General features: G+C 43.0%; 1 protein-coding gene across 3 annotated transcripts in view; it reads left to right on the forward strand.

Annotated features, from left to right (window-relative positions):
* LOC118914045 (stimulated by retinoic acid gene 6 protein-like) overlaps positions 1 to 16,096 on the forward strand; it is a 57,423-nt gene extending 41,327 nt beyond the window's left edge. For all 3 annotated transcript variants that reach the window (XM_036888529.2, XM_036888526.2, XM_036888530.2), the window contains 8 exons: positions 7,163 to 7,238; positions 10,331 to 10,412; positions 10,741 to 10,789; positions 11,269 to 11,386; positions 12,479 to 12,598; positions 13,826 to 13,989; positions 14,699 to 14,845; positions 15,447 to 16,096. In XM_036888529.2, coding sequence (XP_036744424.2) covers positions 7,163 to 7,238; positions 10,331 to 10,412; positions 10,741 to 10,789; positions 11,269 to 11,386; positions 12,479 to 12,598; positions 13,826 to 13,989; positions 14,699 to 14,845; positions 15,447 to 15,595 — 905 coding nt within the window. In that variant the 3' untranslated portion in view covers positions 15,596 to 16,096. The remainder of the gene's footprint in view (positions 1 to 7,162; positions 7,239 to 10,330; positions 10,413 to 10,740; positions 10,790 to 11,268; positions 11,387 to 12,478; positions 12,599 to 13,825; positions 13,990 to 14,698; positions 14,846 to 15,446) is intronic.
* Positions 16,097 to 17,184: the final 1,088 nt, after the last annotated feature.

Below are 17,184 nucleotides of genomic sequence, written 5' to 3' on the forward strand. Positions count from 1 at the left end.
TCGTTTCTGATACTGTTGATTTGTGTTGACTCTCTTTTCCTCTTAATAAGTCTGGCTAGAGGCTTATCTATTTTGTTTATTTTCTCGAAGAACCAGCTCTTGGTTTCATTGATTTTTGCTATTGTTTTATTCTTCTCAATTTTATTTATTTCTTCTCTGATCTTTATTATGTCCCTCCTTCTGCTGACCTTAGGCCTCATTTGTTCTTCTTTTTCCAATTTTGATAGTTGTGACATTAGACCGTTCATTTGGGATTGCTCTTCCTTTTTTAAATATGCTTGGAGTGCTATATACTTTCCTCTTAAGACTGCTTTTGCTGCGTCCCACAGAAGTTGGGGCTTAGTGTTGTTGTTGTCATTTGTTTCCATATATTGCTGGATCTCCATTTTGATTTGGTCATTGATCCATTGATTATTTAGGAGCGTGTTGTTTAGCCTCCATGTGTTTGTGAGCCTTTTTGCTTTCTTTGAACAGTTTATTTCTAGTTTAATGCCTTTGTGGTCTGAAAAGTTGGTTGGTAGGATTTCAATCTTTTGGAATTTACTGAGGCTCTTTTTGTGTCCTAGTATGTGGTCTATTCTGGAGAATGTTCCATGTGCACTTGAGAAGAACGTGTATCCTGTTGCTTTTGGATGTAGAGTTCTGTAGATGTCTATTAGGTCCATCTGTTCTAGTGTGTTGTTCAGTGCCTCTGTGTCCTTACTTATTTTCTGTCTGGTGGATCTGTCCTTTGGAGTGAGTGGTGTGTTGAAGTCTCCTAGAATGAATGCATTGCATTCTATTTCCTCCTTTAGTTCTGTTAATATTTGTTTCAGGTATGTTGGTGCTCCTGTATTGGGTGCATATATATTTATAATGGTTATATCCTCTTGATGGACTGAGCCCTTTATCATTATGTAATGTCCTTCTTTGTCTTTTTTTACTTTCTTTATTTTGAAGTCTGTTTTGTCTGATACCAGAATTGCAACACCTGCTTTCTTCTCTCTGTTGTTTGCTTGAAATATCTTTTTCCATCCCTTGACTTTAAGTCTGTGCGCGTCTTTGGGTTTGAGGTGAGTCTCTTGTAAGCAGCATATGGATGGATCTTGCTTTTTTATCCATTCTATTACTCTGTGTCTTTTGATTGGTGCATTCAGTCCATTTACATTTAGGGTGATTATTGAAAGGTATGAATTTATTGCCATTGCAGGCTTTAAGTTTGTGGTTACCAAAGGTTTAGGGTTAGCTTCTTTACTGTCTTACTGTCTAACTTAACTCGCTTGTTGAGCTATTATAAACACAATCTGATGATTCTTTATTTCTCTCCCTTCTTATTCCTCCTCCTCCCTTCTTCATATGTTGGGTGTTTTGTTGTGTGCTCTTTTTAGGAGTGCTCCCATCTAGAGCAGTCCCTGTAGGATGCCCTGTAGAGGTGGTTTGTGGGAGGCAAATTCCCTCAACTTTTGCTTGTCTGGGAATTGTTTAATCCCTCCTTCATATTTAAATGATATTCGTGCTGGATACAGTAGTCTTGGTTCGAGGCCCTTCTGTTTCATTGCATTAAGTATATCATGCCATTCTCTTCTGGCCTGTAGGGTTTCTGTTGAGAAGTCTGATGATAGCCTGATGGGTTTTCCTTTGTAGGTAACCTTTTTTTTCTCTCTGGCTGCTTGTAATACTTTGTCCTTGTCTTTGATCTTTGCCATTTTAATTATTATGTGTCTTGGTGTTGCCCTCCTTGGATCCCTTGTCATGGGAGTTCTGTGTACCTCTGTGGTCTGAGAGGCCATTTCTTCCCCTAGTTTGGGGAAATTTTCAGCAATTATTTCTTCAAAGACATTTTCTATCCCCTTTTCTCTCTCTACTTCTTCTGGAATGCCTATGATTCTTAAATTATTTCTTTTATATTGATCACTCAGCTCTCTTAAAATTCTTTCATTCCTGGAGATCCTTTTATCTCTCTCTGCATCAGCTTCTCTGCGTTCCTGTTCTCTGTTTTCTAGTCCATTAATGGTCTCTTGCATCTCGTCCATTCTGTTTTGAAGTCCTTCCAGAGCTTGTTTTATTTCTGAATTCTCCTTCCTTAGTTCTTGCATATTTCTCTGCAAGTCCATCAGCATGGTTATGACTTTTGTTTTGAATTCTTTTTCAGGTAGACTGGCTAAATCTATCTCCCCAGATTCCTTCTCAGGGGAAGATGTAGCAGATGCCGAAGCTGTCTGGGTTAGTCTTGTCTGAATCATATTTTTTTGCCTTTTCATGTTGACAGGTGCTATTGACTGTCAGCTGGGAGGGCCAAAATTTTCACTTACTACTGGCCTTTCTTTACTGGGGCAACTGCGACCCCTAGTGGCTTGTGTTGGGTAATTGCGTGTAGAGTGGGTCTTTGTGTCTTGCCTGGCCGGAAGGGAGAAATTTCCCTTTCTGTGGGCGGAATTTGTCTCAGGCTGCTTCTCTGCTTTCGCAGCGCCCGGTGGGGTGATGGATGGGGGGGCTGCTTGACTGTTTGCCTCCGTGAGGGGTCTCAGAGCTGTTGCCCAGGGGGTTAGTGCACCCGGTTTTCCCTGTAATTTCCAGCTGCTGTACTGTGACCTGGGTTGTTTCCGTCAAGCTGTTAAGTCCCTGTCCCTTTAAGACTTTCAAAAAAGCCCCCGCTTTTCTTTGTCACAGGGGCATCAGCTTCAGCACCCGCTCTGAGGTCTACCCCCTGTTCTCCCAGTATCCAGGGCCCCCTGGGCATATACTGTGTCTGCGCTCTGGCCCGGATGGCTGGGGCTGGGTGTTCGGCAGTCCTGGGCTCCGTCTCCCTCCCGCTCTGCCTATTGTTCTCCCGCCGGGAGCTGGGGGGAGGGGCGCTCGCGTCCCGCAGGGCCGGGGCTTGTATCTTACCCCTTTCACCAGTCGCTGGGTTCTCGCTGGTGTAGCTGCAGTCTGGCCACTGTCCTGCGTCTTCTGGTCTCTCTTTTAGGGCTAGTTGTGTTTGTTGTATTTTCAAAAGTATATATGTTTTTGGGAGGAGATTCCCACTGTCCTACTCACGCCGCCATGTTGGCTCCTTATGGTATCTTTTTTATTATGGCTGTCCAGTAAGTGTCAGGTGGTATCTCATTATAGTTTTGATCATCATTTCCCTGATGGCTAAATGACATTGGACATTTTTTTTTTTTTTTTTTTTTTTTTTTTTTTGTTAGGGCATCTCTCATTTTTATTGATCAAATGGTTGTTAACAACAATAAAATTCTGTATAGGGGAGTCAATGCTCAATGCACAATCATTAATCCACCCCAAGCCTAATTTTCGTCAGTCTCCAATCTTCTGAAGCATAACGAACAAGTTCTTACATGGAGAACAAATTCTTACATAGTGAATAAGTTACATGGTGAACAGTACAAGGGCAGTCATCACAGAAACTTTTGGTTTTGCTCATGCATTATGAACTATAAACAGTCAGTTCAAATATGAATACACATTTGATTTTTATACTTGATTTATATGTGGATACCACATTTCTCTCTTTATTATTTTTAATAAGATGCTGAAGTGGTAGGTAGATACAACATAAAGGTAGAAAACATAGTTTAGTGTTGTAAGAGAGCAAATGTAGATGATCAGGTGTGTGCCTGTAGACTATGTGTTAATCCAAGCTAGACAAGGGCAATAAAACATCCACATATGCAGAAGATTTCTCTCAGAACAGGGGGGGTGAGGTTCTAAGCCTCACCTCTGTTGATCCCCAATTTCTCACCTGATGACCCCCCAGCGACTGTGCCTGTCTTAGGTTGTTCCTCCCTTGAGGAATCTTACCCGTCTCTGGCTAACCAGTCATCTTCCGGGGCCACACAGGGAAATGTTAAGTTGGTAAGTGAGAGAGAAGCCTTATTGTTTGAAATGGTTAGCTTTTTATTTCTTTGCATATTTATGCCCTGTGGCTTCTATGCCCAGCATTTGTCTTGAGGTATCTTTACCACTTGGAGGAGTTATGATACTCGGTAAATTTGATATGAGGCACGAATTCTATTTAAGAATTCGTTGTAATTAGGAAGGAAGAAGAAAAGCTATAGAAGTAGCAGGCGGGAGAAAACATGGGAAGATTGATTATTTCTTTGACATATCTTCTTGTAGAGTAACTTCAGCATGTATATATTTTAAGCTACTACTTAAATTGCGCACACACATTAACATAATAGGAGTATAGTTACATAACCAAAGCATACCTGTAATTACCAGCCATCTCCAGTGAAACCAAGAAAACCAGTTAGGCACCCTAGGCATTTGTGAAAACTTATCAATGATATGATGGTTATTATCTAACTGAATTTGAGTAGTTTGAGAAAAATCAGACAAATTAAAACAACCCATTCCTGGGCACTGTTCACATCCCATATGTTCTTTTAACAGTAAATAGTCTGTAGTTGTAAGATTTTGGAGCGCTACAATTTGCAGTTCTCCTAATTCTTGGTTGAGTTCCAACAGTATAGATCCAGTCAAATTTGTTGTTTTACTGTATGCACAGGCCAGCTTAGATATCTCCTTCATTCCCATGGCAAGTCCAGGAGCTGGTGGGATGAGTGCATCTACAGCTGTAGCAGTGCGTGGATCTTTGTTGGGGTTTTTTGATGATCATCTTCTGGCATGAGTCTTCCCGAGAGTGCTGATGTTGGAAGTTCTCTTTCATATCGTTTCTTAGTTCATTTTCGGGGTAGCCAAATTAGGCTTTGATCCTCTGTATAAACACAAACAGACCCTTTGCCTACACTTTTATATGTCCTTTATATTATTGTGTAGAACTCATTAGAGGTCACCACATAGGAACTGCATTTTTTTTTTTTTTAATCATTAATCTACACTTACATGACGAATACTTACGAATACTTTGTTTACTAGGCTCTCCCCTATACCAGGTCCCCCCTATATACTCCTTTACAGTCACTGTCCATCAGCGTAGCAACCTGTTGTAGAATCACTACTTGTCTTCTCTGTGTTGTACAGCCCTCCCCTTTCTCCCACCCCGCTATGGATGCTAATCTTAATACCCCCCTACTTCTCCCCCCCTTATCCCTCCCTACCCACCCATCCTCCCCAGTCCCTTTCCCTTTGGTACCTGTTAGTCCATTCTTGAGTTCTGTGATTCTGCTGCTGTTTTGTTCCTTCAGTTTTTCCTTTGTTCTTATATTCCACAGATGAGTGAAATCATTTGGTATTTCTCTTTCTCTGCTTGGCTTGTTTCACTGAGCAAAATACCCTCCAGCTCCATCCATGTTGCTGGACATTTTTTTCATGTATTTATTGGCCATTTGTACATCTCTGAATAATGTCTATTGAGATTCTTTGCCTATTTTTAAATTGTGTTATTTGTTTATTATAGAGTTGTACGAGTTCTTTATATATTCTATACACAAATCCCTTACAAGAGATATAGTTTGCAAATGTTTTCTTCCATTTTGTGGGTTGCTTTTTCATGGCCTCCTTTGAAACCCAAATGTTTTTCATTTTGATGAAATTAAAGATTTGTTTTTCTTTTGTCACTTGCACGTATCTAAGAAACCATTGCCTAACCATATTCTCATCTTTTCTTCTGAGGCTTTTATAATTTTAGCTCTTACATGTAAGCCTCTGATCCACTTTGAGGTGATTTTTGGCTATGAGGTAAGGGTCTAACTTCACTGTTTTGCATGTGAATATCACTTGCCCCAGTGCCATTTGTTGAAAAGTATATCCTTTCCTTATTGAATTGTCTTGTCATCTTTATTGAAAATACATTGACAATGAGGGTTTAAATCCTGGATTCTCAATTTACTCCATGATCTATTTGTCTGTCCTTATGACAGCACCATACTGCCTTCATTACTATAACTCTGTAGTAAGTTTAAAATCAAGAAATTTTGAGTCCTGCAATTTTGTTCTTCTTTTTCAAGACTGTATTACCTATTCTGGGTCCCTTTGAGATTAGCTTGTCAACTTATACAAAAATGGTAGGAATTTTTATAGGGATTGGGTTGAATCTTTAGATCAATGCAAGGGAGCATTGCCATATTAACAGAGCATCCAATACATGAAAGTGGGATGTCTTTCCATTAATTTAGGTCTTCCTTAACTTCTTTCAAGTCTCTTGTAGTTTTTAGTGTACAAGTTGTACACTTCTTTTGCTAAATTTATTCTAAAGTATTTTATTCTTTTTGTTGCTATGGCAAATGCAGTTATATTCTTACTTCATTTTCAGATTGTTCATTGCTAGTGTACAGAAATACAGTTGATTTTTATATATTGCTCTTATGTCCTGCAACCTTGCTGAACTCATTTGTGAACTAGTTTTAGCTGGATTTTGTTTGTTTATTCTCTAGGATTTTCTATATATAAAAAACATGTCATTGGTGAAGAGAGATAGTTTTAGTCTTCCTTAGCAGTCTGGATGCATGTTCTTGTCTAATTGCCCTGGCTAGAGCCTCCAGTACAATGCTGGATAAAATTGGCAGGAGCAGACATTGATTTTCTTATTCTTGAACTTAGGGGGAAAGCTGTCAGTCTTTCATCATTAAGTTTGATGTTAGCTGTGGGATTTTTGCAGGTGCTTTTTCTCAGGTTGAGGAAGTTCCCTTCTATTTCTAGTTTATGGACTGTTTTTTATTATAAATAGGTGTTGGATTTTTCAAATGCTTTTTCTGCATCTATTGAGACCAGTTTGTACAGAAGCTTTTACACACATAAATCATCTCCCTTCCCTGCTTCTCCATCCCTGTATCACCAGCACACAGAATCACTTTAAAAAAGCAAATTAGATATGAAATATTAAAAACTTGCTGAAAGATGGATGAATGAATAGTCAAGACCTCTTGATTCCTGTTATTGTTACTGCTGTTTACTGGGGTGGCAATTAGAAGTTCAACTATTAATGGTTTACAGGGAAGGAAGCTACCTACCATGTGTATCCTCCATAATTTTCTCTTCCCATTACTCACTGTACATTGAAAATATTAATACCAAAGGAGAGGCTTGTACAGGAAATAAAGTATATCAAGGGTACATGTGGCTAAAATGAAACAGAAATATTAGCAAAACATTATTACATAAAAATGAGTTAAAGGAAATATATTTGCCCAGATCTTTCTGATGTGAGTTTCTGCATTTTGAAAATACTGCATCTGGTTCGTCTTCCACAGCTTCTCATTCACTTTTCCTATTTCAGGAGTCTGGGTGGTGACCATTTTGCCTGCCTCCCTCACGTGTGTGAGCTACCTGTTCCACATACTGGCCTGCTACAGGTAAGATGGCTCTGGGAGTCATTTGTGTATCTTTAGCCAGGAAAGCATCTGACAGACTTTTCTAAAAATTCCTGAGCAGTGTCAGCAGTGCCCAAAGCGGAACCAGGAGTGTATATATTCAAGGTCCAGGGACGGTCACATCTATTGGTAGTTCAAAAACAAAAAACTATTGATTTGAGCTTCTGCTATAAGCTTGACATTGTGTTTAGAATCCTCTTTTGGTTTTCACCACAACCCTGAAGGATTCTTTCTTTTCCATTTTTACAGCTGAGAAAGCTGAGACTTAACAAAATAACTTACCCGTGCCGTAAGCAGGCAATCATGTCTCCTGACCTGAGAGACCTTGTCATTTCTTGTCAACTCTGGTACCTCTACTGGGTGTGAGCCTGCCCTGCTCTCCAGGACTAATCACACTAAGCTCCCAGCAAGCAAATCTGGCTCAAGGGGTCATCAAAGGGCATTCAGCAAGTGGACAAGGTACATCATCTCAAGAACAGTAGAGCAGAAGGAGGGGATGGTCTTCAATATGTAGCGAGCATTTCATATGTAGATAGCAGGTAATTTCCAGGAGTCTGCCCTCTCTTCTCTCTCTCTCTGTCTCTCTCTGGCTGTTTGTTTCTTTCTGTCAGTGCCTAACTCACACTCACTCACAGGAAGCCTAGGCCCAGTTTCTACCCTCCCAAAGCATCCTGTCTTTATACCCTCCCCACTTGGCTGTGCAAAGGGTGGGTCTCCTGCACATGGCATCCAAAAGAAGACTCTCCAGGCATAAAGAGGTTCCAGCTCTCCACCCCAGCCCTGCCTGTTCCTCTCTCTGCTTTCTTCTACTTGGACCCCATGGGTGGACTGCACACTGCTTCTCTCCCCTGCCCCATCTGATGTTGGGTTATATCAGGCTCTTTAAAAAAAAAAAATAGTTATGAAAAATATTTAATGTAAAGTAAGTCTTCCTCCCATTCAGACCCCAGTTTGTTGCCCCAGAGATAAACATTGTTCTTCATTTTCTGAACATTCTTCCAGAAATTTTCTATGCACCATGCAAATATCTCTGTATGTTTGTATTTCTGGTAGCATTCTCTGTTCCAGCGCTGCCAGAGAAGCCCAATGAAAGCCATAGATACAATTTTGAATTTCCTAATAGCCACTATTAAAAAAGTAAAAAAGGAGGTGAAAATAATATAATAACATTTTATTTAACCCAGATACCATCGTTTCATCACATAATAAATATACAGTTGACCCTTGACCAGCACAGGTTTAAACTATGCCAGTCCACTTATACATGGATTTTTCTCAATAAATATATTGAAAACCTTTTTGGAGATTGGCAACAATTTGAAAAAACATTTCCTTTTTTCTAGCTTATTTTATTTAAGGATATAATATATAATACATGAAGCATACAAAATATGTTAATCAACTGTTTCTGTTATCTGTAAGGCCTCTGGTCAACAGTGGGCTGTTAGTTAAGTTTTTGGGGAGTCAAAATTATACGTGGATTTTTGACTGTGTAGCAGTTGGCTCCTCTAACCCCCACACTGTTCAAGGGTCAACTGTACAAATTACTGAGGTATTTACATAAATTTTTATTTCATACCAAGTTTCCCTAATTTGGTGATGATAAAATTGTAAAACATCCTGGAAGGTGCTGGAGATAGTTCTAAGAAAAATGCAGGACATAGGTATGAATATAGACTGTGAACATAACTATGCCAACCTAATCTTTATGCAAAGGGCCAGGCTGAGACTAACACCTGGGAAAGGCATGCAGGGATTTGGTGGGGTGCTGGGATTAGGAGTGGTTATGGCTCTATTTTCATTTCCCTATATGTTGTTATGATGAAGTAATTGTTAAAATCAATTTTCTGTTTTTACCTATTTTAAAATATTATTACATATTCATCAAAGAAAAAATTAAAAAGTAGAGCAAGTTGAAGGGAAAAATGCCATACACACAGTCTCTACTATCACATTCAGTCCCCATTAAGACTAGTTGACAATGTATTCTTTTTACAGAATATATCAAATTTAAGATTTTTAAATCATCAAGGAAACACAAATCAAAACCATAGTGAGGTATCACCTCATACCTGTTAGAAAGGCTATTTACTATCAAAAAGACAAGAAATAACAAGTTTTGGCAAGGATGTGGAGAGAAGGGAACCCTCATGCACTGTTGGTGGGAATGTAAATTGGTGCAGCCACTGTGAAAAATAGTATGGCGTTTCCTTAAAAATTTTTAAATAGAAATACTCTATGATCCAGTAATTCCATTTCTGGGTATTTACCCAAAGAAAACAAAACACTAATTCCAAAAAATATATCCTTCGTTCTTTGCAATATTATTCACAATAGCCAAGATATGGAAGCAACCTAAGTATCCGTTTATGGATGAATAAAGAAGATCTATGTGTATATACAATAGAATACTATTCAGCCATAAAAAAATGAAGTCTTGCCATTTGTAACAACATGGATAGACATTGATTGTATTACATTAAGTGAAAATAAGTCAGACAGAGAAAGATAAATACCATATGATCTCACTTACATGTGAAATCTAAAACAAAATCAAGCTCATAGATATAGAGAACGTATTGGTGGTTGTCAGAGATAGGGGCTGAGGGGTGGTGGGAGAAATGGGTGAAAGGGGTCAAAATGTATAAACCTCTAGTTACAAGATAAACAAATCCTGTAGTGTACAGCATAGTAACAATAATACTGTACTGCATATTTGAAAGTGGTTAAGAGAGTTGATCTTAAAAGTTCTCACCACAAGAAAAAAAATTTTGTCAACTACATATGGTGATGGATATTAACTAGATTTACTGTGGTGATCATTTCACAATAAATAGAAATACTGAATCATTATGTTGTATACCTGAAATCAATATAATGTTACATGTCAATTACACTTCAATTTTTTAAAGTATTTAAAAAAGCTTTTTAAGGCTGATTAGAACCATGGTCAATACAGGGTGTCTGACTGCCTGCCTGCTCCCTCCATCAGTCTTTCTGTTTACATCTATTGAGCTCTCAGTGCATAAGGAGCCATAGTTATGAACACTGCTCATTTCTCATTTATTCTCTAGAAAGCACATGAAGAGGTTGTGGGCAGGAGATAAACACTTTCTTCCTGTGAAGTTCCATAATCCTTCCTCATCGGAGAGTGTGGTAAGTCTACAGAGACCTCCCTCTGCTCCAAGACTGATTTGCCAAAACCTGCTCTCCTACACTTAGATGGGGCAATATGATGGGGTAGGAAGAGCCCCGGGCTGGGAGTCCAGGTCCTCGGTGCTCGTATGCTCTACTGCTGGGCGACTCAAGAGTGTCACTGTCCTCATCTGGCCTGAGTTTCTTCATCTGTAATATGAGGACAATCAGGACACCCGCCTTGGTGGGTTGGTGGGTGAACCTCAATGAGGCAGAGATGTTTGACACACTTATTAAAGGTAATCAAGCTTTCCTCTCTCTGAGACCCCCTTTCCTTTTTAAATCTCAGGTGGCCATTGCAAGGTACTCTGGCTGGCAAATAGCCTATATTCTGTGGGGTAAGTGCCACCACGTGACCCATTCAATTCAACACACAGTTCCTGGGCACTTGCAGAGACCTGGCTGTGGGTAGGAAGGAGAGAAGTGAGGCAGAAGAAGCCCTGGCTCTTCCTCGAGGGACCTTCAAGAAGGAGGGAGAATCACTCCTACAGGTCATCACCACCACCTGTCCCAAGCTCGTGGGGTGCAATTGCTAAGGGCAGTGGTGACCCAGAGGAAGAAGTGACTATCCACACCCAGAGCAGGGCATGAATGCTTTCTAGTGGAGTAGACATTTAAACTGCGCCCGGCAGGTGAATAAAGTCAGCAGAAGGTCAGCAGGAAGAAAAGGGAAGCCAAGCCAGGCAGAAGCAGCAGCATAAGCAAAAATGCCAGGACTTTGGTGGGAGGAAGATAGGGAAGGGGACACTGCAGGGAGGTACAGATGTGAGCGGATCATGAAGGACCTTGAGTGACCACCAGCTCTCTTGGCCTCCAGGCTACCTCATTATCCACGTGGTGCAGAGCCTGTGTGGCATGATGATCATGTACAGTCTGGTGCTGCCTGTCATCCACAACCAGGGCCTAGAGATGCTCCAAGGACTGGGCATTGGGACGTAAGTACTGGGTGGGCCGCCTGTCCTTGCCCAGAGCCTGGGAGCTGGTGGACCCCCACAGCTGCTGTTGAAGACCCCTTCCCTGCTGTGCTCTCTGGAATCCCTGGGCCAAGGCTCTCAGCAATGACTCAAGGACAAGCTGAAACAGCAGCTCATCATGATGGGCACCTGTCCTGTCAATGCAAGCAATGGTTTACAAAATGTTTCCACTCCCACAGTTCAGTGGGGTGCCCACAATTGCATCTGTGGGGGGATACAGGTATGTCCATTTTATAGCTTGGAAGACTGAGGTTCAGGGAGGTGAAGTGAGAGACAAGACAGTATAATGGAAGGAGAGGAGAAATCTGAGCTTAGGTTTTAGATCAGCTGTGTGACTTTGGGTAAGTTGCTTCTCTGAGCCTCAGTTTACCCATATAGAAGAAAAAAAGGGAAGGCTGACATTAGGGAGAATTTTCTATGCAACTTTTATGTTAGGAACTCTTTGGGGTTGGGATTTACATTAGCTCCCTTTCATTTCAGAAAAGGATACAGGCACAGAGAGGCTAAGCAGTTTTTCCAAGAGTGGGAAAGAGGCGATACTGGATGCCAGGCAATCCGACACTAAAGCTTCATTTGAGCACTACCCCATGCTGCCACTCAGAGGCGGCAGACGCAGGAGGTGGTGCCCTCTGGGGACCTCCTTGGTCCCAGACTCGCCGAGAGCCCCCGTGAGCCTGGGCAGAGGCTGCCCTGTCCATTCTCATGGCCTTCATGAGCTCTTCTAAACACTCCGTTCCTTTCTGTGATTCCCATGCTATTAAACCACTCACCCCAGCTGTCTCCCCTGGACAAAAGGACATAGTTAAATCCCAGAGTTCTGGTCGGGAGCCAGGAGACCTGATGATGCAGCTTGAGAAGGTCATCTCCCCTGTGAGCCTCAATTTTCCCATCAGCACAATGGGTGTGAGAATGCTCTGTAGACATAGAACGTAGTGCTCATGCTACTGTCACGCTGGCAGGCTGTCAGCATCTCCTCTTTCTTACTGGGCATTTGAGAAGGGCCTGGGGAGAGTGGACAAGGCCCCCTCAAGATAGTCTCACCCTGCGTTTCAGCCTCACCATATCCATCGTCCTGGGCCTCATGATCATCCAGGTATGGATTGCCGCCACCTTCTTCCTGCAACCAAAGATAGGCACAGCTGACAAGCAGAAGCCCTTGGCTCTCAACAACAGGTAAGGGGAGAGGGGGGAGTGGGGACTGTAGGGCTTTGCCTTTGGCAGCATCTGTGCCTGCTCTTCACCCTTGGCAGCTTCCTGGGTAGATTGTGCACTCTCTGAGAGGGCGAGGGGCAGTGTTGCAGGAGTGAGCTCTGCAGTCAAAATGCCCAGGTCCAAATCCTGGCTACCCCTCCTTGTGAGTTATATGAGCTTGGGTGACTTTACTAAATATCTCTGAACCTCAGTTTCCTCATTTTACAAATAATTGTGCATACGTCAAAGAGGTGTTCTGAGAATGAAATGTTCTAAAATACAGACTTAGAACAAGAGTGTGCCTGGCCCATGGGAATCTTCTCTAATTCATTGATTCAAAGCTGTTCACTCATGAAGGAAACCACATGGGCACTGAGAATAAAGACATATCCCCACATGACCTGCGTGTAGAAGCTCCTGGTCCACTGGAGCTGACAGACACAGGCATATAGGGACAGTAGAGTCCAGAAGTTGTGACAAGATTACAAGAAAAACAAGAGTAATGGAGAAGGAGAGGTTAATTCAACTGTAGGTGGAACATTTGGGCTGAGGTTGGTGGCTGGTAGGGTTCCTTGCAGGTAGAGATGAGGAGAAGGCATGGCTGGCAGCCCCACTATACTGATGGAGGCTGGAAGCCATGAAAGGGCAGGAGGTATTGGGATGAGAATCCAGTATGGTGGCCATGTAGCTGCCTTGGAGGCGAGGGGCACAGAGTGACAATACCAGAAAGACCCCTCTCAAAGATGGCCCAGGAATTCAGTGTGCAGAATTTGGCCTTTATCCCATAAGCAACAGGAAACCACATGATCAAGTCATTTGGGAAGTTTCCTCTTGAGGTCTTGGAGCAGTTCCAGCTGGAGGCAGATCGTTGTTACAACAGACAGTGGGAAAGCCACCACCTCTGCTATTGCCACAAAACCAGCTGTAGCCACATGAGATTTCTTATCATACAGGAAACTTCAAAATCCAAGGATGCCATGAAACAATGCAGTCCCCACTAATATTTGTTCAGCACTGTACACACCACCCTCTACACCATACCTGAGCCAGTTCTCACACCAGCGCTGTGTGGCAGGGGCAAAAGCGCCCTCTTACAGCCTAAGGTCACACAGGTAGGAGACAGGAAGTGTAGGATTTGGGCACAGGTCTCCTGCTTGGCCACCTCCTCATACTGAAGGGTGCTGCCTCTCTACCTGCTTCTATTTGCAGGAAAGCATTCCACAACTTCAACTACTTTCTGTTCTTCTACAACGTGCTGCTGGGCCTGGGCGCTTGCCTCTCCAGGCTGCTCATCAGCTGCATCCTGGGCACATGGCTGATTGCTCGCATTGACAGGACCATCATGCAGAATGGCTATGAAGGAGCAGACATGGGTAAGTGGCCAGCGTCTATGGAGGGCTTGCACCTTTGTAGAAGCTGCTTGGAGGCCAGGTACTAGAGGCCCGAAGTTCACACTCTTCACTTAAAAAAATGCTTAAAGCTTATCTTCCTGTGGAGGCTATAAAGCTGAGTTAGGAAAAACACTCAGACTAAAATAACGGTCAGAAGGGAATTCAGGCTATTAAATTATAAATACCTACATATTTGATAGACCTTTGCAGTATAATGGGGGGCAGGAAGACATAGTGTTCTGTCTGAGCAGTTAGAATGTATAAATGTGTGGCTCTGAAAATTTTGAAAAGAACACATCTCATGTTAGTTGGAAACTTAGTTAAGAAAACAGTCTGTTCAGCTAAAATGCTTTTAAATCAAAGCCATTTTCTGTAGAGCAAAAATCGTTTTTGTTCTGTTTCTGGCCCCTGTCCATTCACTTGCTCATCCATTCATTATATGACTGATGGCTTCTCCATATTAGCCACAGCAGCTCCTAGCCCCTTTGAACTGCAAGTTCCCAATAAAATGGATGCATTAGAATGTGATCTCTATGACTCCTTCCAGTTCTTTATACCTAATTTTCCAGATTTCTTAGCAAAGCCCAGGCACAGTGTAGGAACAAAGTAACCCTGCAGTTGTGTCACAAAAAGCACAAGCTGGGCCCTCCTGAGACATACTGCATGGCCTGACTCGCCTTCTGGATTTCAGGGTTCAGCGCGTGGATCGGCATGCTCTATGTGGATCATTATCATACCAACCCCGTGCTCGTCAGCTTCTGTCACATCCTGATCATAGGCCACAGGGAGAAGAGGCTCCAACAGGCCATCAGACACTGGTGCCAAAATCAGCCAACAGGTAAGACTACTGTTTGAACGGACACTGGGGCTGGACACCAGGAAACAAGTACCCTAAGGCTTCTCTGGTGTCCCACGTGCCCCCTTTCCTCTGTACTCTGAGCCCTGGGAAACCTACCTGGGAGATCAGGATACTTTTTCCCCTCCTTCTACCTGGGATCCTCCCTTGATCTTGGAAATGAGCTCAGTTCTGCTTGAGTCCTCTGTTCCCCATTTGTTTGACACCATCCATATCCCAAGCTTCAGGCCAAATGCCCTCCAAGATGGCACTCAGTTCTGCTACCACAAGCTCTCCTGCCACCAACACCTGCCCTCTCAAGGCCCACCCCTGCCAGCCTTATTATTCTGTTCTGCTATCTACTGAGAAGCCACCCATTAGCCATGCTTTGTGAACACTGATCTGGACTGCGTTCATCACTGTTCCCAATACTGTAGGTACCCAGCTCTGTGAGACAAACTCACATCCCTCCGGCCACCCTCTTTTTCCCAAGAGTCCTGATCCAGCTCCTTCTCCCACACCTTACTGGCAGCTCTTGTCCTCTGAGAAGGACAGACACAAGCTTCCCCCACACCCCAGCCTGTCTGCTTTGATTCTATCCTAGGTCCCCGTATCTCAGCTAGGTCCAGAACACGGTGGTTCCTGCTGCAGACCCTGATCAACAATCCCAGACTGGCCATGCTCAGAAAATCGAGAATGGGTCATGGCTCCTGGGAATTTACCCAGATTCTGTCACCGTGCTCTGAGAGCTGATGCTGACCTCCAACACTGCTACAAGGCCATTACAAGCTGACCAAAAGCTGTCCCCTGTGATGCAATGAGATGCATAGCCACTGTCCGTGCAGATGGCACACAGCACTGGCTACTCATGGCATGATACTGAGCTAAACAATGAAGTATGAATCACTTCCTTGGTAAAAAGATCAAGGACTGAAGAGAATTTCTGTTGAACAGAACTTGCCCAATAATTGTTTCCACTATTCATGGTTAGGAGGCAGCCTGGGAACCTGGGGAGTTCCGTGTTGAGAAGCACTTAGTTTGACCACAGGGCAGAACTTTGCGTCACTGAGGAAGGTGGCAAAATTTCTATCAGGTGAGTTTAGCCACTGATGCAGTTTTTCTTTGGAAGAAAGGATGGCTTTATTGCTTTCTCCTTCTCAGGTCTTCTGGTGGTAGGAGAGAAGGCAATCCATGATCACAGCCTCCAGTCCGGTGGGGTAAGCAGGCATACACTGAGCTCTCCCTGTGTTGGCCCCTGGGATGAAGAATAGATCAGAACTGACCTGGGCCTTGGTCACAGAGAAATTCTGATTCAGATTCTCTCTGACAAGGGGGGATTCCCTGGGAAAGCTACCTGTCTCAGGAGGCAAAGACAGGGTGGGCATGCATCCTAACTGGAGCACAATAATGCAAAGGTTTGGGAGCAGGAAGAGCTCAGGCATGTCTGAGGAGAGTGAGCCCTCTGGTGTTTACAGAGCAGGGTGCTGGGAAGAGGCCCATGTAGCTGGCTAAAAGTCTGGACATTTCTCTTTGGGCACAAGGCCCAGAACTGACCCAAATTCTTCCTACCCACGCATGAGGTCTCTGATGGCCCAGGACCTGTAGAAAGTGTGACCATTAAAAGTCACTCATGAAGCCACTCTGCAAGTGCCAGAAGGGCCCACCAATAGGGTAAGGGAAGTCCCCATCTACCTCACAGGTCCCAGAGCCACTGAAATTCAGTAATCATTATTGAGCTCCTACTGTAAAGCCGTCCTGTTGCTAGATGTGTTTGTGGAGATTAATTTAATCTCCACAACTAAGCATTGTCATTCAGCTTTTAGAAACAGAAAACAGGGACTCAGAGTTTTGGGATCTCCATACCACTACTTTCTAGCTGTGTGATATTGGCTAAATTACTTTGCCTTTCTGTGCTTCCTTTTCTTACATATAAAAAGTGGGTGATACCCACAACATCCAAAATTATTTTGAGGATAAAATGAGTTAATACATACAAACACTCCTAAGCTGGTGCCTGATCCTAACTCTCAATATCCTAAACTTTCAATAAATATCAGTTATGTTATTTGTAATATTACACTTTGTGGTGATCTGATGTCTGCTCACCTCTCACTGTGCTGCAGCTCCATGAAGAAAGGGGCCTGTAATGGTCTCCCTTAAGGTAGTTGCTGATTACCATTGATTCTCCTCAGGAACTAAACCCACCAGCCCTATTTGCTTTTGGGTTTATTAGTTGTCTCAGTCCCTGAGCCACCTTGGCCAGCAAGGGAGAGTATGGGGTCTTCCCATGGCCAGACCGGAACTCATCCATGATCCATCAGGTCCCAGCCAGGGAGGAGTGG

The sequence above is a fragment of the Manis pentadactyla genome, chromosome 3 (assembly GCF_030020395.1).
Source record: "Manis pentadactyla isolate mManPen7 chromosome 3, mManPen7.hap1, whole genome shotgun sequence".
Lineage (NCBI taxonomy): Eukaryota > Metazoa > Chordata > Mammalia > Pholidota > Manidae > Manis > Manis pentadactyla.